Source organism: Armigeres subalbatus, chromosome 3 (assembly GCF_024139115.2).
Source record: "Armigeres subalbatus isolate Guangzhou_Male chromosome 3, GZ_Asu_2, whole genome shotgun sequence".
Classification (NCBI taxonomy): domain Eukaryota; kingdom Metazoa; phylum Arthropoda; class Insecta; order Diptera; family Culicidae; genus Armigeres; species Armigeres subalbatus.
In genome coordinates this window covers 344535294-344556793 of record NC_085141.1, presented here as the reverse complement: position 1 = coordinate 344556793, position 21500 = coordinate 344535294, and the positions used below count along the sequence as shown (strand labels likewise).

At 41.1% G+C, this 21500-nt stretch overlaps 2 protein-coding genes across 2 annotated transcripts in view; both read left to right on the top strand.

Annotated features, from left to right (window-relative positions):
- LOC134225919 (uncharacterized) overlaps nucleotides 1-16926 on the top strand; it is a 31661-nt gene extending 14735 nt beyond the window's left edge. Inside the window, exons 4-7 of the mRNA XM_062706359.1 lie at nucleotides 6116-6716; nucleotides 6771-7037; nucleotides 7105-8646; nucleotides 15830-16926. Of these exons, the coding sequence (XP_062562343.1) occupies nucleotides 6116-6716; nucleotides 6771-7037; nucleotides 7105-7362 (1126 nt within the window). The 3' untranslated portion in view covers nucleotides 7363-8646; nucleotides 15830-16926. The remainder of the gene's footprint in view (nucleotides 1-6115; nucleotides 6717-6770; nucleotides 7038-7104; nucleotides 8647-15829) is intronic.
- Nucleotides 3662-5994, top strand: LOC134225920 (multiple inositol polyphosphate phosphatase 1). The gene is made up of 2 exons (XM_062706360.1): nucleotides 3662-4931; nucleotides 4989-5994. The coding sequence occupies exons 1-2, from the start codon at nucleotides 3790-3792 to the stop codon at nucleotides 5170-5172; spliced, it is 1326 nt and encodes a 441-aa protein (XP_062562344.1). The 5' UTR covers nucleotides 3662-3789; the 3' UTR covers nucleotides 5173-5994.
- Nucleotides 16927-21500: the final 4574 nt, after the last annotated feature.

Below are 21500 nucleotides of genomic sequence, written 5' to 3'. Positions count from 1 at the left end.
TTTTTGAACGATTTTTCTCTACGACCTCCAGACTGCCGGTGAGAGCGATGACCCATTCTCACCCTCAGACCCATTGTCACTCCTGATGTCGGTAACATAGAAGGGAACAAGACTTAATTGTTCTTGGTTCTTGTATTTAGTTTTTGATTCTTGCTAGATTGAGATAATTTTTTTTCTTTATTCTTCTCTCTTCTTCCTTCTTCTTTTTCCTTTTTTATTCTTCCTTCTTTCTTCCTACTCCTGTTTTCTTCTTCCTCCATTTTCCTTCCTTTTTCATTCTTCTTTCTTTTTTCTTCATTCTTGTTCCTTCTTCTTTCTTCCTTCTTCATTCTTCCATCTTTATCCTTCCTTCTTCCTTGTTTCTTCTTGCATCACCATTATTTCTTCTTTCATCTTTATCTTACTTTTTCCTTCTTCTCTCTTCTATGTTCTTTCTTCAATCTTTCATCTTTTTTCCTTCTCCCTTCTTCCGTCTTCTTTCTCTCTTCTTCCGTCTTCTTCCTTCTTCTTTCCTCCTCCCTTCGTCTTTGTGAAATTTTTATTCTTTGTTCTTTATTCTTTATTCTTTATTATTTATTCTTTATTCTTTATTCTTTATTCTTTATTCTTTATTCTTTATTCTTTATTCTTTATTCTTTATTCTTTATTCTTTATTCTTTATTCTTTATTCTTTATTCTTTATTCTTTATTCTTTATTCTTTATTATTTATTTTTTTATTCTTCTTTATTCATTATTCTCTATTCTTTATCAATTATTCACTATCCAACCACTCAACATAGTTGGTACAACATATCGTATGGTTGGGATTCATTTCATCCCATCAATTTCAGCCTTTCGATACGTTTCAGCCTTCTGATACTTTCAGCCTTTTGAGACTTTCAGCCTTTCAGGATTTCAGCCTTTTGAGTTCAGCCTTATGAGCATTCAGCCTTATGTGTTTCAGCCTTTCGTAGGACACCCTTGCTGAACGCCGCATACAAGGTACTCTCCCAAATTTTATGTCGTCGACCAACACCAATTGCAAGGGATTTCGTGGGGCAGTACCAGGCGGGTTTTATGGGTGAACGCCAGGTGTTCGCCATTCGCCAAGCACTGCAGAAATTCTTCATTTATTCATCGACTTCAAGGCCGCAAATGATACAATTGATCGGGACCAGCGATGGCAGCTAATGCACGAACACGGATTGCCGGATAAACTGACACGGTTGATCAAGACGACGATGGATCGGGTGATGTGTGTAGTTTCAGGGGCATTCTCGAGTCCCTTCGAAACGCGCAGAGAGTTACGGCAAGATGATGGTCTTTCGTGTCTGCTATTCAACATCGCTTTGGAAGGGGTAATACGAAGAGCAGGGATTAACACGAGTGGTCCAATTTTCAATAAGTCCGTCCAGCTATTTGGCTTCGCCGACGACATAGGTATTATTGCACGTAACATTGAGAAGATGGAGGAAGCCTACATCAGACTGAAAATGGAAGCTAAGCGGATCGGACTAGCCATCAACACGTCGAAGTCGAAGTACATGATAGGAAGAGGTTCAATAGTAGACAATGTGAGCCACCCACCGTGAGTTTGCATCGGTGGTAGAAGAATTTGTGTACTTGGGCTCACTAGTGACTGCCGAAAATGATAAAAGCAGAGAAATTCGGAGACGCACAGTGGTTGGAAATCGTACGTACTTTGGGCTCCGCAAGATGCTCCAATCTACAAAACGCTTATTAGACCGGTAGTCCTCTACGGACACGAGACCTGGACGATGCTCGTGGAGGACCAAAGCGCACTTGAAGGTTTCGAAAGGAAAGTGCTGCGTACCATCTATGGTGGGGTGCAGATGGCGGACGGTACGTGGAGGAGGCGAATGATCCACGAGTTGCATGAGCTGCTGGGAGAACCGTTCACACCGCGAAAATCGGACGACTGTGGTGGGCCGGGCAGAATGTCGAACAGTAACCCGGTGAAAATGGTTCTCGACAACGATCCGACGGGCACAAGAAGGCGAAGTGCGCAGCGGACCCTCCGTAGACTGCGTGATTGGCGACGTGTAGCCATGGTCCGAGTCGAATGGAGAAGACTCTTATATACCGCACAGGTCACTTCGACCTTAGTCTGAATAAATAAATAATAATCAACAGCCTTCCTCTCGGGTTGAGATGTAGCTACCAACTATATGCCGACGATCTGCAGATCTACATATCTGGTGCCATTCGGGAGGTGGATCAACGCATCACAACCATCAACATCGATTTAGGCAAAATTAAACAATGGGCGAGGAGAAACTCCCTTTTTCCGAACCCTTAAAAACGCAGGCGATCGTTTTATGCAAGCAGGCCTCAGTAACACCGACAACGAACATCACCTTTTGCGGAGAGCTCATTGTACTGAAGGACTGCGTGGTGAATCTAGGCCTCAAAATGGACCGCAACCTGAAATGGAACCGATGAATTAACGACATAACGGCAAAAGTTTTTAGCACGCTGCGAACTTTCCGGAGGTTCACCCCTGTACTGTCAGTTCAAACCCGTAGGAAGTTGGTACAAGCTGTGATAATCCCTTTCTTCACATACTGTGACGTCGTCTACTACCCGGGACTTTCAGCAGCACTCCGCAATCAGCTTAATCGTTGCTTGAAATCGTCGGTTCGTTTTGTATACGGCACCCGTCGAAGAGAATCTACAGCTGTAGTTAGGAACGTCATACTATGACACGACTTGGACACCAACTATCAGAACCGTATAAGTTGTTTCATACACCGGGGTTATGTCGAAACTCTTCCAGTCTATCTCCAACAACATTGAACAAAAGGCCAACTGGAGCGTGCCCGTACTTTCGTGATCCCCCACCACACGACGGCAAAGAGAAAAAGTGTTTTGAGCGCAGGGGCAGTCCACTGGAACCAGCTGCCTTTGACGATCAGACAACAACCAATGATAAGCAAATTTAAGAAAGCACTCGCGGCAAGATAGGGCAATTATAGAAGCTAGACTCTATAACACACCCGATACCAGAACCTACATTTAGTTAAACTACTGTATTAGCACTTCTACTCTGTCTTATATTCCGACCGTTTGTTCCAATATTAGTGTCTCTTTCTTGACCTAAAATATTGGATAACCTGTAGGCTTCCGTTATGACAATAAATAAATTACAAAAAAAAAAAAATGCGTGTGAGCAAAAAAGCCTTGATTTCTAACACAACTCACACCTAACATCGAGAACAATTCTTTGGATAGAAAAGGAACAGTTTCTAGCATTTTCAAATATCACTGTTCACAAATTACGTAACATGAAATTCTGTAATTTTGAGCTCCCTCCCTCCCCCATAGTGGAACTTTTTGTATAGATTATTATTTGTACCTATGGATTATTAGATGAAATTTCTGTTCCTTGTAAATTCGGCTCCAGAGAAAATATTTTTTCTTATCTTCACATCGAACACGTTTTCTATTTTATTCTCTGGCGGGAATTGAAAGGGCCGTTTAACACCGGGGCTCACACTTTTGCAAATTATACATAATGCCTCCACCTAGCGGACGCTAGCGAAATGATGTTTCTTTCATTTTTCGCCCCATTCACGCATACATGCACCTTCATTCATAAAACCATTCACACACTCTACCGTTATAATATGTACAGTGAAATTTTCTTGAACGACGTAGTGAGAAGGGTGTTGTTTTGTTTTGACGGTGGTACCGCTATCGTCAGATCACCATCAATCGTCCGTCCAGGCGTAAAAATCCCTTTGTCCGGGATTGTTTTCCTGTGATCCAACATCAGGAGCAATGATAAAATGCTTTCGTCACCCGCTTTGGTGATACGGTTGCTGATCGTCTTCTGCGTGTCGCTGGCAACGGTGGTTTTCGGACAAGCATGCTCGGAGAAACCATGGGTGGCTATCCACCGGAGGTTGGCCACCAAAACGCCCTATCGCCATGTGTTTCGTGATGATGGATACAATCCGTTCGACAGGATCGAAGGATGTCAGATTAGGCGAACGTGGGGGTTGTTTCGGCATGGGACACGAAATCCGTCGCAAAAGGTGATTGAACGAATGAACACGGATTTGGTGAGTATTCGGGACGACATTCTGCAGCACGGGAAATTGTGCAAGAAAGATTTGGAATTGTTTGAGCGATGGAGGCCGACGCTAAACGTGGAAGAGGAAAAGATCCTGGTGGCCGAAGGAGCGGATGAAATGCGGCAGATGGGCAAACGCTTTCGTGCACGATATGGCAAGTGGTTACCGAAGGACTACCAGAAGGAAAATTTTTATTTCAAATTCACAAAGACGGAGCGGGCTGAGAATAGTGCAAGGAATTTCAGTTTAGGATTGTTCGGTCGGACAGTGGATGTGGAATATCCCACTGCGCTTTCGCGGGATCCGATTTTAAGATTCTATAAACTGTGCGAGCGATGGAGAAGCGATATAAAACGAAATCCAGATGCAGTTCAGGAGGTTGATTTGTTCTACAATAGCAAACCAATGAAAGAAGTTATTGGCAGAATCTCAAAGAAGATAGGCACTTACTTGGATGCAGAGAGCATCCATCTGATGTATCAGACTTGTGCCTTCGAAACGGCGTGGGATAAAAAGTATACATCACCGTGGTGTACGTTGTTTGATAAAAGTTCCGTGAAGGTGCTGGAATTCGGGGAGGATTTAGAGTACTATTGGATTGACGGATATGGATACGAGTTGACATACGAACAGGCATGCAGTGCCTTTGGGGACTTGCTGAAACGATTCAACGGAGAGCTAGAGCCCTACACGTTCTACTTTACTCATTCAGGAACGCTCCTCAAGGCCATGGCTTTCCTTGGTCTGTATCGAGATGATTATCGACTGACGCACAAGGATTTCGAACGAAAACGACAGTGGAGGGTCAGTGAAATCGATGCGTTCGCATCGAACCTGGTGTTCACACAATTAGAGTGAGTTTTATGACTATTGGAGATTTAGATTTTCTTGTACGATTCAATTACTTTCAGGTGCTCAAATGGAACTTATGTGATGCTCAGTCACCAAGAGCGGGTGGTACACATTCCTGGATGTCCGCGGGGTCAGACAATGTGTCATTATGACACTTTTAAACGATTGTTCAACGAACGGATTGAGAATTGCGCATTCGACGCAATGTGCTCTCGTGTAGTGCCTAAAAGAGATGAATTGTGAATTAAAAGTTAAACATCAAAGAGACAGATAATTGTTAGCGGTTTAAACGAAGAATCGGTTGGCAGCGAAATGCTGATATTAGAATGGAAATAGATTTTTTTCTTCTATTGGGAATTAAAAAAGGAAAATATATTCAACTCAGTTGCTTACATAAAGTGGCTTTTTAAACCGTGCCTGAAGTATTTTGTCGTGTACTTCGAAATAAAACTTGCTTAGGAAAACTCAGCCATTCTGAGAAAGATATTGAATGCAAACAAAGATAAATCAGTTTGAATTAAAAGATACTTGAGCTTTATTTGGTAATTAGCGTTTGTTGGAATAGGAAGTAGGTGACAAATACATTATTTCCGTTGTCGTAGATGACCTGAACCAGATTTCATGATGATTATTTTCAAACTTTCTGATTTACTTATAAATAATTTTGATAGGTCATTATATTTATCAATTTGCAAAAAAGAGCTAACCGCGGTGGAGGTTGGTACTCGGATTCTGATGTCTTTTCCGCAAAAGAGACCTTTAAGTGGTGTTGTTGTGTAGGGGTTATCACGCCTATCTAGAGAGTAGGAGGTTGAGGGTTCGAGTCCCTCCAAGACACGTGGATTCTTTTTCGCAAACTTCATATCAATTTGTCCATTTAGAAACATGTGCTGTGCATATGCACAGCCAAGATATTTAAGAAAAAAATTGTTTTTGTACGGCCGAGTTGCCGAATAATATGCAATTAAATGGCATTAGTTAGTTAGAGTGCATCATTTCTATAACCGAGTGTATGGTCTTCATTCGCTTCTATGGAAGAATACAAAAATATGAAATGAGATTGTATTTTGCACGAAATTTGTGAATTTGTTTTTATTTCGCCATTTAGCATCGTGCTCAAATTAATTTCTGTATCACAGTCTACAAATCCCATTGGGTTATAACGGGGTAACTATCTCGTTCATAGAGAGAAGCTCAATGAGGAAGTTAAAAAAGCTCAAGACGAGCAAAAGCAATCCGATGAGTTGGCACGTGAAAACCGCCTTATCCACATATTGCTCCGCAAATTGATCGATGACTCGGTTGTAACCTGTATGATTACTCCACGGGGCAACTGTCCTGAATGTTGGGCATCGTTCGAACGTCAGCGAAAGCTTCTGGATGGCACCCAATGTTCCTGCGATAAGGAACCAGGCATATTCTGCCTGAGAAGCATGTTGAAGAAGAACCAGAAGCAGTCTATGCTAAAGTATTTCCATTGCTGTCGTGGGACGGTACCGTTTGAATTCGATTACCGGAAGATTCTGGAGGACGATGTGCAGCGACCGGGTTGTCCGGTGAAGAAGGCTATCCGGATTGCGCTTGGAATGGAGGAAAATGGGGATGTAGATGAGAGCGCTGCCGTCGATCGTTGTATGAAGGAAATGTGGCGCTGTGAGTTGAAACTTTGGAACGAGAGGTTCCTGAAAGGGCGCGAAGAAGCGGAAGAGAAGAAGACCGAGATAGACTTGCTGGATTTTGAATGCATCGAATCGAAGGATCCGGAATTTCTTCAGCAACTTTTGAAGGTACGGGATTAGTTTTGTTGTGATAGCTTTACATATCGAAATTTTATTTTCCAGAGAGCCTTGTTGAAGCTCTGTGAGCACCCGAAGTATGTTCTGGCAACGTTTCCTGAAGCATATCGTGTACCCTTCCTCACCGCATGGATGCAGAACCGATACGGAGCTGTTCCTTCGAAATGGGATCGAGACCAGTTGCTTCACGAGAGCAAATTCTTCTGGGAGTGGTTAATTCCACGTGTGACGGCTATGCGCTGGCCCGTTTGTAAAGATCTGGGAATGCATGGGCGTGTCAACTGGAACTACAAAACTCGTTTAGAACGCAAGGTAAGATAAACGCAAGTTTATTGAAAACAAGCTTGGATTAGTTGACCTTCATTCAAACATTCTGCAGGCCCAACAGCAATTGAGTGCATTCTATCGCAAATTCAAACGGGTTCAGATGTTGGAGAATCGACTTTTCTGGTCCACGATGGACCCCTATCGGACCAATGTGGATCGCTTTCGGCAGGTGTTTTTCGACTACCTTCCGAACTGTGAGCCCCTAATTGGACCAATGGTGCGGCCCTGGCTGCAGCACGAGTACCGCCCTATGGAATCGCTCAACCGAGCACTGAAGGCATGTGATAGCAAGTCGAAATGTGGGCGATAATAGTTAATTATTAATAAAAATGTAATGATATTATTTTGAATGTACTTTCCTGCCAACACACAATAGTGTTATTATTGTGTAAGTATTATGTAAGCCACAAGTAATGAGACTTCCTGAACCAAATGGCACGTTCATCTGAAGTAACTCGCGGACAGATAATTCTCACACCTGAATAGTTTGAAAACTATGGTCTTTTACTCTACAGTACTTTTCATTTTGCTGTTTCTAACGTTTTTCGAACCTTCAACTCTCCATGTATTTTTTTCATTTTTTTTAAGCAGGTAACCAAAAAAATAGTTAGTTATATAGGGGAACTGTTCCGATCTCCATCTCACTGTACATATATCAATCTCTTTATATCGTCGCTTCTTTTTGTCAACATTCGTGCTCACTGCTGAAAAAAATCACAAAAATAATAAACAAATCAAATTCCTTTCCATTGCTTTGTTTTTGATGGGATGGAGATAGGAGCTATGCGATGAAGTGGCGAACCGTTCCCCTATGAAAGTATTTTGTGTTTTTGAAAATTGAAAATTTTTTTATTCTTTATTAAAGAATATCTCATCATCTCTTAACGAAAATGAAAGATTTTTTTTCTCTGTACATTGTTGGCTTGAAAAATACTTTTTTAAATTGGTTGATGATTCCTTGAATTTAATTGTATTTGATACTCTGGACAAAAATGTTATCCAAATTGGTCAACGTTTAGGTGGTACTAAGTTTATATGAAAAATGTATGGAAACTATCTAAAACCTGTACTGCCGCTGGACACTGTAAGATTTACAGTTCGATGTTTTGCAATTCGATCTCGAAGAACCGAACCCCTTTCGCTGAAAAACACAATAATAAACGAAGAAGAGTGTGATATGTAGTACACATGGAAATGACATAAATACTGCTAAAAATATAGAGCTCGTTCTCTTTTGAACGTCTACTGCCTAAGTAACAACACGGTTCATTTTATCTCAGAAAAGAAAACTTATAGTGGCGACGAGGATAAACTAAAGTAGTGAAGTTTGACAACGCGTACAAGATAATTTAAAAAGGTGTTTTTAAAGTAGTTACTGAAATCCGGAGAGTTTGTGGGGTATTTGCTGTTGCTGCCATTTGCTGTTGCTGCCATTTGCTGTTGCTGCCATTTGCTGGTGCTGCCATTTGCCGTTGCTGGCTAGTCGAGAACGCCGCGGGAATTGGGAGTGTCGAGCCATAGGAAGCCTGTTGGAAACAGAGGTGGTGCTGTCCAGGGTAGTCACGAACCGGGATCGCTATTATTTAGCTTTATGGTGAGTGAAGTACCTCTCTTGATATTAGTAATTGCAAAGTAATTGTTTGGTGAACAATAGAGCATAGAGATTGATTTGAAAGAAGCCATTATCCTATTTCGTGACTAATTTGCATATGGTGTTTTATTTATTGTGAAAATAGCCGGGCGATAGCGACGCCATTGTCATACCAGTGTCTAGCGCTTCCATAGCGACACGATTAACGGCAGTTCTGGAAGATTACCGGGGTGAGCGAAAAGATTGCTAACAGTTCAATACAAGCTGTTTCGGATTTTGAGACGGAGTAATACTTAGCCAAAGCATGGCGCTGATTGGAGTGGTTGATCCTTACGTTCTTAATACCTCTTTTTCCAATTATGTAGAGCATTTTGAGTATTTTTTATCGGCTAATGCCATAGCGGAGGATAAAAAGAAGGATTTATTCATGAATTTGTGTGGTATGGCAGTTTTCAACGAACTGAAATTGCTATACCCTGCCACTGATTTAAAGACTCTGAGGTATGCAGAAATAACAAAGAAACTTAAGGAGCGTTTTGATAGAATAGAATCAGAGGTAGTACAAAGCGGTACAAATTTCGGTGCCGAATTCAAAGTCCGTCGGAGTCCGGGGAAAATTACATTTTGGCGGTTAAGTTGTTAGCTGAGCAGTGCGATTTCGGTGAGTTCCGTGACTCTGCAATCCGCGACCAGTTGATTTACGGTGTATATGACAAGGATTTACAGAGGCAATTATTGAATGAGGATAACTTGATTTTGAAATCGACGGAAAAACTGATTAAGAACCGGGATCTTGTCTCAGCTAGAGCGATGGCGATCAATTCGGATACTGTGAATTCCGTTAGATTTCGGTTAGGCCGGCGTGATACTAGATACGAAAGGAGATTTGATGCATATGGAAGGAGTGACAGGTCGCGAAGCAGAAATCGGGATCACTATAGCAGGGATGATCGTGGACGTTCTGACTCGAATTACAGATCTCCCGGTAAAGGAAGATACGCTAACTTTACGTGTTTCTTTTGTAAGCAGAAAGGGCACGTACAAAGGAATTGTTTCCGCTTCAAGAATAGTCAGAAGGGTACAGTGAATTTCGTCAAGGAAAGTTCGGACCGGGTTTCGGATTCGGAGAGCGTGCACGATTATTTCAAACGATTGCGAGTAGAATACGACACAGGGAGCGAGTCTACAGGTGATTACCCTTGTATGATGATCAAATCTATTACTCACATAAGTGAACCTTGTCTCCTTAATGTAGAAATTGAGGGAAAAACTGTTAAAATGGAGGCAGATAGTGGTTCAGCCGTCTCTGTGATGGGCAAAACAGAATTTTTCAACCTTTTTGTAAATTTTCCCATAAAAGCTAGTCACCGTAAGTTGGTAGTGGTGAATGGATCATCTTTAGAGATTTTTGGAGTCGCGAGGGTAAAAGTTTTGCTCAACAGAAGAGTAGCTCATATGGAGCTTGTGGTTTTGAACACTATCCACCATTTCATTCCTTTGTTAGGAAGAGATTGGTTGGACATTTTTGTGATGGATGGAGGCAGAAACTATGTAATGTTTTTCTCAATAAATGGCGCAAAGACTCGTGACGAAATAATTTTAAATGAAATAAAAGCAAAATATACTAACATTTTTGATGGTAACATTTCTACTCCCATCAGCGGTTTTGAGGCAGACTTAGTCCTTCGCGAAGAAAAGCCAATTTTTAAAAAATCATATGACGTTCCCTACCGTTTGAAGGAGTAACTTTTAAGTTTATTGGATGAAATGGAAAAGATGGAATTATTACACCAATCAAAACTAGCTTTTGGGCTTCACCAGTGGTGGTGGTAGGGTGAGTCTTTAAGACTGGCAATTGACTGTAAAGTCTCAATTAATAAGGCGTTAATACCAAACACCTATCCTTTGACAACAACTAAGGATCTGTTTGCCTCGTTGGAGGATTGTAAAGTATTTTGTTCCTTAGATTTATCGAATGCCTATACACAACTGAAACTTTCTGAAAACTCTAAGAAATTTGTAGTTATTAATACTATAAAGGGACTGTATACATACAACAGGCTCCCTCAAGGAGCTTCGTCCAGCGCCGCGATCTTCCAGCAGGTAATGGACACGATTTTGAAAGATTTAGAATTTGTATTTTGCTACTTGGACGATGTGCTAATTGCTGGAAGATCTGTAGAAGAATGCCGTTCAAGATTGATGGAAGTTTTAGACCGTTTGTCAAAAGCAAACATAAAAGTAAATTTAAGCAAATGTAAGTTTTTTGTCACTAGTTTACCATATTTAGGTCATATTATTTCGGACAAGGGGCTAGCACCTAACCCTGACAAAGTAGCGACAATTAAAAATGCTCAAATTCCACAGAACACAACTCAATTAAAAGCCTTCCTTGGGTTAATAAATTATTATGGAAAATTTTTAAGAAATCTCTCTTCAACTTTGAGCCCCCTTTACAGATTGCTAAAAAAGGACACCAAATTCGTGTGGGACAGTGCTTGTGATAAAGCGTTTAATGGTTGTAAAAATCAGTTGCTTGAGGCAAATTTTTTAGTTTTGTACAATCCTAAACTACCGATAGTAGTAAGTGCAGATTCATCTTCCTATGGTTTGGGGGGAGTAATATCCCATGTAATTGAAGGTACAGAATGGCCTATTTGTTTTGCTTCTTTCTCGCTCAACTCAGCTCAAAAAACGTATCCGATCCTGCACCTTGAAGCTCTAGCAATCGTTTCAACCATTAAGAGATTCCATAAATTCCTGTATGGACAAAAGTTTATTGTCTATACAGACCATAAACCTCTCTTGGGAATTTTGGGTAAATCAGGAAGGAATACGATTTATGTAACCAGACTCCAACGCTTCGTCATGGATTTAGCGATTTACAATTTTGAGATTTGTTACAGGCCTTCAGAGAAAATGGGTAACGCTGACTTCTGCTCGAGATTTCCTTTGAATCTTGAGCTTCCCAAGCATTATGAAGTTCCCAGTGTGAATAGCTTGAATTTTTCACCAGAGTTTCCAATAGAGTTTTCAACCATTGCGAAAGAAACTAAAGTTGACTCTTTCTAGCAAGAAATAATCTGGTATATAAGGCATGGCTGGCCAGAGCGAATCGATAGAAATCTCAAAGATATCTATTCTCAGCACCATGATCTTGAAGTAGTAGACGGATGTTTGCTGTTTCAAGAAAGAGTATTGGTCCCTAAAAAACTACAACAACAGGTCCTCAAGCTTATTCACGCCAATCACATAGGATTAATTAAAATGAAGCAACTGGCTAGAAGGAGCGTATACTGGTTTGGTATAAATAAGGACCTTGAGGATCATTTGAATAACTGCAGTATTTGTCAAAGAATGGCTGTTGGACAAGGACAAAACATTACTTCAAAGTGGACTCCTACAACCCGGCCATTTAGTAGGGTTCACGCAGATTTCTTCTTTTTTGAGCGCCATACCTTTTTGTTAATCATCGATAGCTTCTCCAAATGGCTTGAAATAAAATGGATGAAACATGGTACTGATGCTGAGAAGGTTATTGTTATATCAGCACTTAAAATGTGTGCGTTCGCAGTAAAGCTGTTATCGATACAAGAATATACGAAAGCTCAGTTTTAGTTTGAGCGTGCATGAACACACATCTCCCTGTTCTACCTAGTAATCCGAAATCGTTAAGTATATTTAAACACGGTCATTTCAGTGGCGACGAGGTGAACGTTAAAAAAAGTTAATTTCGTGATTTATATCACTAGTTTCAATTTGCGTGGTTTAGTGCAACGGAATAGTGGCAGTAGTTTGCCAAAAGTGCAATTTAATGTTAGACGCCCAGCTCAACCTCAAGTTTGGTTGATAAGTTGGCAGTAACCAATTTTATTAAATTGCACTCTAAAAGTTTACAAAATTATATTGAAACGCGTTGTAAAGTAGTGTCGATTTATGTTAACAAATGCTTAAAATAGCATATACCACGTGAGACTGTTTAGTGACAATCTTTTTAGGCAAAGTGCGAATGTTACGCTAATAACCGCCATCACGTTTGCTTTTCTATGAAAAGGCATTGTAGTTTGTGAGGACGATTGATAATAAAAATCGCCCATAGGTCAGCTCAGGTCAGCAGAGAGTACTGTGGCGTGAAATACTTTGTCTGTTGCTGTGTTTGGTGAGTTTAGAGGAATTTGTTTATCGCTGTTTGGTTGATACGTTGCACTACAATCAGGTACGTCTGTTTTATTTTTTATATCGTTTTTTGGTTGATTTGTTTGTTTCGATAATTAAAATATGTTTAATTGAGATACATTCGTTTAAGGTTTGTAAATTATTTGGCAGTTTATTGAATAGTAAACCTTGAAACCAGTTTATTGAATAGTAAATCTCAATTAAAGTTTTTGAATTTGATCTTATTTAATACCAAAGTTTGACTGTTGGAATATTTATAGTTTGTGTGTTTTGTTTGTTCGATTTTTTCAAGAGACATGCCGTTGGTGAATAGTGTTGAACCATATGTTCCTGGTACTATTCCGTTCGCTCAGTACTTAGAACAATTAAATTGGATCTTATTGCACCAGAAAGTTCCAGCTGATGAGCACAAAGCAACCTTTCTTGCATCTTGTGGGACCGAGGTTTATTCGGAACTGAAACTTTTGTTTCCTGGTAGGGATCTTGCTGATATAGAACTTAAAGATCTAACGGATTCGCTTAAAAAAAGGTATGACAAAAGCGAAAGTGATCTGGTACAGCAGGTCAAGTTCTACTCCGTAGTCAAAAACCTAATGAGAAAGCGGTAGACTTTGTGCTTTCGGTTAAGCAACTGGCCGAATACTGCAATTTCAGGACGTTCAAGGACGTGGCAATTCAGGACAGATTGGTGTGCGGTGTATCCAGTAAGCTACTTCAAGAACGGCTGCTGGATGAGGAGGAATTGACTCTTGCGAAGGCGGAGAAAATTATTGTGAATCGCGAACAAGCAGTTGAACGTGCAACCTTCATCAACGAGGAGCCGGCCAGAATAAGTGTGGTTGAGCGTCTCGGGACAAAAAGGTGGGATTTCAACGATCGCCGACACCTACAAGGTCACATGGTCGTTATAGAGGTCGTGACCGTCATAGCTATCGCGATACTAGAAGTCGTAGTCGTAGTAGGAGCCTTTCTACTCCGAGAAAAGACAAAAGGTTTATTTCTGCAATTATTGCCGTAGAAAAGGACATACGCGTAAATACTGTTTTGATTTAAAACATCAAAAGCCGTCCATCAAGTCAGTTGCAGTCTTAGCAAAAAACGGATCTTTCGGAGAGATTGAGAAGAGCGGCCCAATCGGACTCTGAAGAGGAAATGGATGTATTGATGATATCTTCTACTCAACGATCCAGCGGTCCGTGTCTCATCGAAACAGGTGTCGACGATACATTCCTTCAAATGGAAGTGGACAGTGGATCTGCCGTTTCTATAATAAGCAGGCAAACATACAGTGAGCGCTTCAAACATAAACCGTTGTCCAAGTGTAATTTGAAGCTCGCAGTCGTCGATGGTGCCCGTCTGTCCGTCGCAGGTCAGATAATGGTTTCGGTGCAGATGAACGGACGGCATATGAAAGTGCCGCTAGTCGTGCTAGAAAGTGCAAAAGAGATCATTCCTTTGTTCGGTAGAGAGTGGCTGGACATTTTCTTTCCAGTGTGGCGAGATTCGTTTAGGGGTCAACTGATGATAAACCACACCAACATCAAGAAGGAAGACAGGGTTGTGGAAGACATTAAAAGTCTCGGTTGGAGGTCGGATTTATACGGCTCATCGGGACCAGTTGAAACTTAAAGCCAAACCACCTAGAACATTGGTGTGTGGGTGGAAGCCTGCCACTAGAAAACGAAGGAGAGAAGATGATGAAGTCGACAACAATGTTTCTGACGATAGCGATTTTTATGGTTTTGCCTCAGATTCATTCATTTATGATCCACAGCAGCAGTCAACGAATATGGTCGGCAATAGTTTGTCGAATCCGTCCATAGGTGGCAATAGTTTGTCAAACCACGCTTCAGGCAATAGTTTGTCTGCAATTAAATGTGCGTCAAGTAACAGTAGTTTGTTACCATCATCCGGCGATTCTCAGCCGATGAGCGCTAATAATTGTATGCGAAGAGGTTCGAGTGGAGATGGAGCGTTCGAAGATTCATCTAGTGTTCAGGTTTCATCGGGCTTAAGTGTGCCAATCGATCAACCGAATCATGGGAATCTTCAGAAATCATCTGGTCATCTTCCGGAATCACAGCCAAGGCGATCTCGACGTATAAAACGACAAAAGAAAAATGATAATTTTTATTACTATTGAATTGTAATTTCGAATAATTTACTATGTATTGAATTTGTAATTTTAGTGATTGTACATAGATTAATAATAGTGTTGAAAAGTTTTGAAATAATGTAAGAAATATCTCAAGGAGAGAGAACTGTTATATCAGCACTTAAAATGTGTGCGTTCGCAGTAAAGCTGTTATCGATACAAGAATATACGAAAGCTCAGTTTTAGTTTGAGCGTGCATGAACACACATCTCCCTGTTCTACCTAGTAATCCGAAATCGTTAAGTATATTTAAACACGGTCATTTCAGTTATTAGACAATTTTCTAACTTTTTTGCTAGGTTTGGGCTACCGGATGTTGTAGTAACTGACAATGGCCCACCATTCAATTCTCAGCACTTTGTCTCTTTCCTTGAGAGGCAAGGAATTTGTGTTTTGAAAAGTCCCCCGTATCACCCACAGAGCAACGGGCAAGCTGAGCGGTTGGTGAGAGTGGCAAAAGATGTGTTGAAAAAGTTTTTACTGGATCAGAATATGAGACATTTAGATCTTGCTGATAAGTTAATCTTCTTCCTATTTAATTACCGGAACACATGTTTGACTGAAGGAGATTTTCCATCGGAAAGGATTTTCAAATACAAGCCGAAAACAGCGTTGGACCTAATCAATCCTAAGAGTTCATATAAGAAACAGCTAGCACAATCAATAGACGTACCTAAGTTTCAGGAACAACGTGAACCGGATCGTTTTACGACTCAGTCAGTTGTGAGGACTTACGATCCTTTTTCGAATTTGGTAACAGGGGACAAGGTTTATTACAGAAATAATAAAATATTTAGTACCGAAAGATGGTTAGAGGCTGTGTTTATTAAAAGAGTCTCTACTAATATATTCCAGATATCGTTGGGGAGTCATCTGATCTCGGCCCACAAGGGGCAGATTAGACTGACCGGACAAGATGATCGTAAACGTAAGGTGAGACTTCGGATCATGGAGGAATCGTTGGCCGAGCGTGGAAGTGAGAGCCGAACGAAAAGGTATCGGTTGGATTCCGATGATGACCCTCCATTCCTAGGATTCCCTCCTCCACCTCCGGCTAGAAAAGAAATGCATCCCCAGGCGCTACTAGTTGATTACCCACCTTTAAAGAAACGGAGGACAGTCTCAACAGCAATACAAAATGAAAGTGAAGTTCGACGTTCGGTGCGAACACGGAAGATTAATAAGGACAACATGTACATATATAATTAAGTGAATAGAGTGTGGTTGCAGAATTGCAGGCCTGGTAGCGAGTCACTTTTTAGTGACTTGGTCACTATTTTGAGTCTAGTCACTAAAAAGTCACTATTTGCATCCAAAAGTCACTAAAGTCACTATTTTTCGGAAAATGGTCACTAAAGTCACTATTTTTGCATTGCCTGTTGTAAAAATGTTCGAAATAAAAATCATTTGTACCTACTATTATCAACCAAATGTGAATCTGGTAGCAATATATTAAATTTCGGAAATATGCACCAAAGAAGTTCCAAGTGTGTTGTGATAATCGTGAGGTTATTTAAGATTCGTGTCAACTATGATCTTTTTCTTCACGAATGGAAGTTGTTAAAATGCGAAAGGCTAATATCAAGTAAAGAGTACATAATTGAGGAGTATTGGAACCAGAACCACATCTGTTGGTGAGCCGTAATACCCTCCGGTGACAAAGATAGGGAACATCCTCAGTTTCATCACATGACAATGATTTTTGATGTTTCTCAACGTCAGGGAGAATAATGAGCGATAAGGGCGTCGATGACGGATCCGTCGAAAAAATATATAGAGCAAGTTATGTCAGAAGTAATTCTGCCACAAGCCTATGAATTCAAAACTTTTTGATTGAAATTATTTCAGAAATATCACATTTTTATAAAACGATTCTGTTTATTAACAATTAAGAATTAATACACAAAAAAACTAGTGTAGACTGTAGAGGTGAATGAATTGGTTGGATTTTTAAAATCTAAAATAAAACAAAAAAAATAATTAGAAAATCTTTGCAACTCGTGATTATTTGGCAACCCATTTTTAATTAACTTTAATACCAAATTCTGTCATTTAGAAATTAAAGTTTATTAGATTTTCAAGATGTCTAATAAAAGACCATGGTTTTATTGGTTTTAAAAAAAAATCCTCAGAATGCCAAGTTGAGTTCAATCGTCTAAGACGAGTTAAGTAACTCCATTTAATTCCACCAATTATTTCTATATCTTTGCAGATACGTATTTCGACCACTACTGTGTGGTCGTCTTCGGTGTCTCGTACTTGACTCGACTTACGAAATACGTATCTGCAAAGATATCGAAATAATTGGTGGAATTAAATGGAGTTACTTAACTCGTCTTAGACGATTGAATACATTCCACTAAAAAAGAGCTTAAAATATTTTTTCTCAAGTTGAGTTCGAAATCTTAGAAACTTCATTCTAATTTGTTATTACCGCATAGTTTAATAACAGGTAAAATCGTATTTTTTAAATTTCTTCATTATTTTATTTACTTACATATTTTTCAAACAAATGGCGCTGCCAAAGATGTATAAGCTTTGTAAGTCCAAATAGTTCACCGTCTAGGATCGTTTTATATCATTCTTGGGCTGTTATACAGAAAACTTCGAGCTCATATTAATCAACAAATGTTATTGTAATTATCCACATAATTATGTGACACAACTTGTAACTCACTACCCGTTCCAGTGACGCCGGGTAGATACCTTCTCGTGGTATGTTAATTAATATGATGTACCATGGTCATACTGCTAGCTTCTGGCTGACCCAACGAATACCAGCCTCAATATCCAACTCCGTAGTACTTCCGAGAGTGTCGCAGTCACTGGCCTCTTACTTCCATCCTCTCCCTCTTTACAATGAAGATGGGCGTGGCCAGTAGCAGTAATTCTCATGCTTTGGTAAAAATATAGAGCTCGTTCTCTTTTGAACGTTTACTGCCTAAGTAACAACACGGTTCATTTTATCTCAGAAAAGAAAACTTATAGACACGATAATCTTGGTTATCCCATGCTCCAAAAACCCTCCACCAAACAGAAAAATCGCCTTCCTGAATGCCCTGAACAAAGAATGGGTGAATAGAACATTTCCCGCCGAATGGAAATCAAGTATAGTGGTACCATTTCCCAAAAATCAAGAATCATCTAGCGAAGTTAGTGGATCCGTCCGATTGCACTCACGAACCTGAGTCCAAGAGTGACTAGTGAACCGCAGACTGATGAAGCATTTAAAAAAAATGGCCGTCTCGATAACCGTCAACATGCCTTCCATCCTGGTAAGAGAACCAGCATTTACCTAGCATCGCTTTCTAAAATCTTCGAAGACGCAAAAGTTTCAGGTAAGCACGCCGAAGTAGTTTCACTGGACATCTCCAAAGCGTATAACCGCACCTGGACCCCCGGTATTTTGAAAAAGTTGGCGCTTTGGGGGATCACTGGAAACCTCCTCCAGTTCATAAAGAACTTTCTAATCAACCGATCGTTCCTAAAACAACTTCATCTAAAGCCATGAAGGAGAAGACCGGGGTGCCCCAAGGATCGGTAATTGCAGTTACCTTGTTTCTGATAGCTATGGAGAAGGTGTTTGCCAATCTTCCTAAAGACATGACATCTTCATAATCGTCTACGCCGACGATATTCTTCTGATTGCTTAAACCCAAAAATTCTGAGAAGAAAATTCCAGGCTGCGGTCAGTAGAGTAGCCAGATGGGCCCAATCCGCCGGATATGTTCACCACCCCACCGACTCCCTATCTGCGTACTGACCAGAGACAGCGTGGAATTGCTAGGCGTGACGGTCTTTTCTTCGACGAACATCTCAAGCGGACCCGTGAAGCCTGTAAAGCCAGAATCAACATGGTGAAGCTGATATCCCGAAGAAGAACCAGAAGCGACCGTCCAACGCGAATCCGAGTAGCTGATGCAGTCATCACCAGTCGCCTCCTTTACGGGCTGGAATTGACATCGATGAACTTTGCCAAAGTGACCCAAACACTCGCCCCGGTCTAAACCGTGTAATCAAACTGGTTTCCGGCCACCTGCCCTCCACCCCGGCGGATGCAGCCTGTGTCGAAGCCGGCGTACTTCCTTTCCGTTTCAAGAGTACAGCAGCACTATGCTGAAAATCCATCAGCTACCTCGCAAGAACCAAGGCCAACGACAACCGCTGCACACTCCGAAAAAGAGCGAATCAAGCCTTACAAGGAATTCGAAGCAAGAACCTCCCCATGATAGTTGGCCTCCGTCGTGATATCTGGCAAGAACGTGGACCGAAGATCAACCTCCACATGAAAAAGCATCTGAAGAAGAAGCCGAACCCCGACCAAGCCCAAGCCCTGTTCCGCAGCCGAATCGAGGAAAAGTATCCTGAATCCGAGATCCGCTACACGGATGGGTCCAAAGTCAACGGAAAGGTAGGTATCGGTATCTCCCTTGACCTGACAGAAAAGTCCTACCGACTACCGGAGCGCAGTACTCAGCAGAAACTGCGGCTATTTTTCAAGCCGTAGTAATCCCCAGTAGGCTTCAGTGTCCGAATCTGCGAGTGCATTGACAGCACTAGGGCACTAGTTTCCTCAAATAATAAACATCCATTGATGCAGGAGCTGGAGGCCATCGCCGACACTCCAGTATCCGTGGCAACGAACTCGCAGACACTCTGGCCAACCTTGGACGTAACAGTAGTTTCCTGAGCCGAAAAAGTCCCAGTACCTGATGCAAAGCTATGAGTGAAACAAGAGACTGCAGCTGCATGGGCCACCGAGAAACTTCTGCCGGATGATTAAAAACTCCACGCTGCCGGCGAAAATCTTCCTAGCCAAGTTGTCTCCGCTTCCGCACTGGACACACCAACGTGTCCCAATTTGGGCAATGACAATTTCTATCGATCCTGCGAAATCAGCAACTGCAGTCTTTCTATACATCACATTTTTGGCGTCTTCCCAGTTTTTGAACCGGCAAGGTCAATCAACAACATCAGCAACGCCTACACAGCACTACGCAACAACGAGCTGGATGAAAGAAACACCATAAACTTTTTCAAGGACATCCACCTCTACAACCGAATTTGACGACCTCAAAAATATGAAGACCAAGCTACAATATTTGACAGCTCTGTGGAATACACGACCCCGAAATAATATCGCAACTCAACCCCGCAACGAACGTGACCACCTCTGGAAATCGTACCAATCTGAAGACAGACAAGTAACATTATTCAAATTACAAACGGCATCGGTATCCCTCTGGTCCGAGCACACAATTCTAGAATAACAAAATCCCAGTACCCGGCACCCTTATGGGCCGATCAAAACCTCGGGCTGAAAAACTAAAAAAAAAACATTCGATTCTGATAACACGTTTGGAACATTTACACGGAAGAAATAAACTACCCAATAGTGAGTTTAATTCACCCAACCTTGAACATCCGTACGGGAAGCCAAAATTGAGTAAGTAGGGTCGAAGTAGTTTGCCTTTACTCCCATGTTAAAAAAGTACCCAACGGAAAATTTATTTACCCAAATGTAAGTTTAATTCACTCAATTTCGACCTCAGGTAATAAAACTCAAAATTGGCTTCCCGTATTGAACTGGCGTCGTTGGATTGTTTGGCTCTTTTGTTTTTGACAACAAAAGAAAGAGTGGATGAAAGAGGAGAGAAAAAATAACTCAAAAGTAAGTTTAAAAATGCTCAATTTTGGGTACTTTTTTTCTTCCGTGTAGGTTGCCAAAATCGAATGTTGCCGAATGTTTGTTTTCTCATGATACTTCACATTTCTTTACTTATTGGAATCTAAGCGTTTTTTCTGGAAATTTTGTTTACGTGATTTTTTTCACGATTGTACGTCGGATTGTCGGAACTGGAGAAACTCTCGATGGAATTCCTGAAGGAACTTCCGGAGGAATTCCCGGAGGAATTTCCGAAAGAAATCCCGAAGCAGCTTCCGGAGGAACATACGGAGGAATACTGGGGGAATTTCCACAGGAATTCTTGGAGGAACTTCCGAAGAAATTCCTGGAGGAACTTCCGAAGGGATTCCTGGATGAACTTTCGAAGGAATTCCTGGAAATACTTCCGAAGGAATTCCTGGAGGAACTTGAGAAGGAATGCCTGGAGGAAGTTCCAAAGGAATTTCTAGAGAAAGTTTCGAAGGAAATCCTGGAGGAACTTCCGAAGGAACTCCCGGAAGAACTTCCAAAGGAACTTCCGGAGGGACTTCTGGAAGAACTTCCGAAGGAGTTCATGGAGGAACTTCCGAAGGAATTGCTGAAGAAACTTATGCAGAAATTCCTGGACGAATTTACGGAAGAATTCCTGGAGGACCTTCCGAAACAAATATTGAAGGAATTTCCGGAAAAATTCCTGAAGGAACTTCCAAAGAAATTCCTGGAGGAACTTCCGGAGGAGTTCTCAAAGGAATTTACGGAGGATTTCCCGAAGGAACTTCCTGAGGAATTCCCGGAGGAATTCCGATACAATATACCCGGAAGATCTTTCGATGGAATTTATGGAGGTATTTCTGCAGGAAT

Bases quoted from the DNA above. Each gene is read 5' to 3' on its own strand.
- LOC134225920 (XM_062706360.1), top strand. From the start codon at position 3,790: ATGCTTTCGTCACCCGCTTTGGTGATACGGTTGCTGATCGTCTTCTGC. The intron at 4,932-4,988 runs GTGAGTTTTATG...AATTACTTTCAG, and splicing joins CTGGTGTTCACACAATTAGA to GTGCTCAAATGGAACTTATG.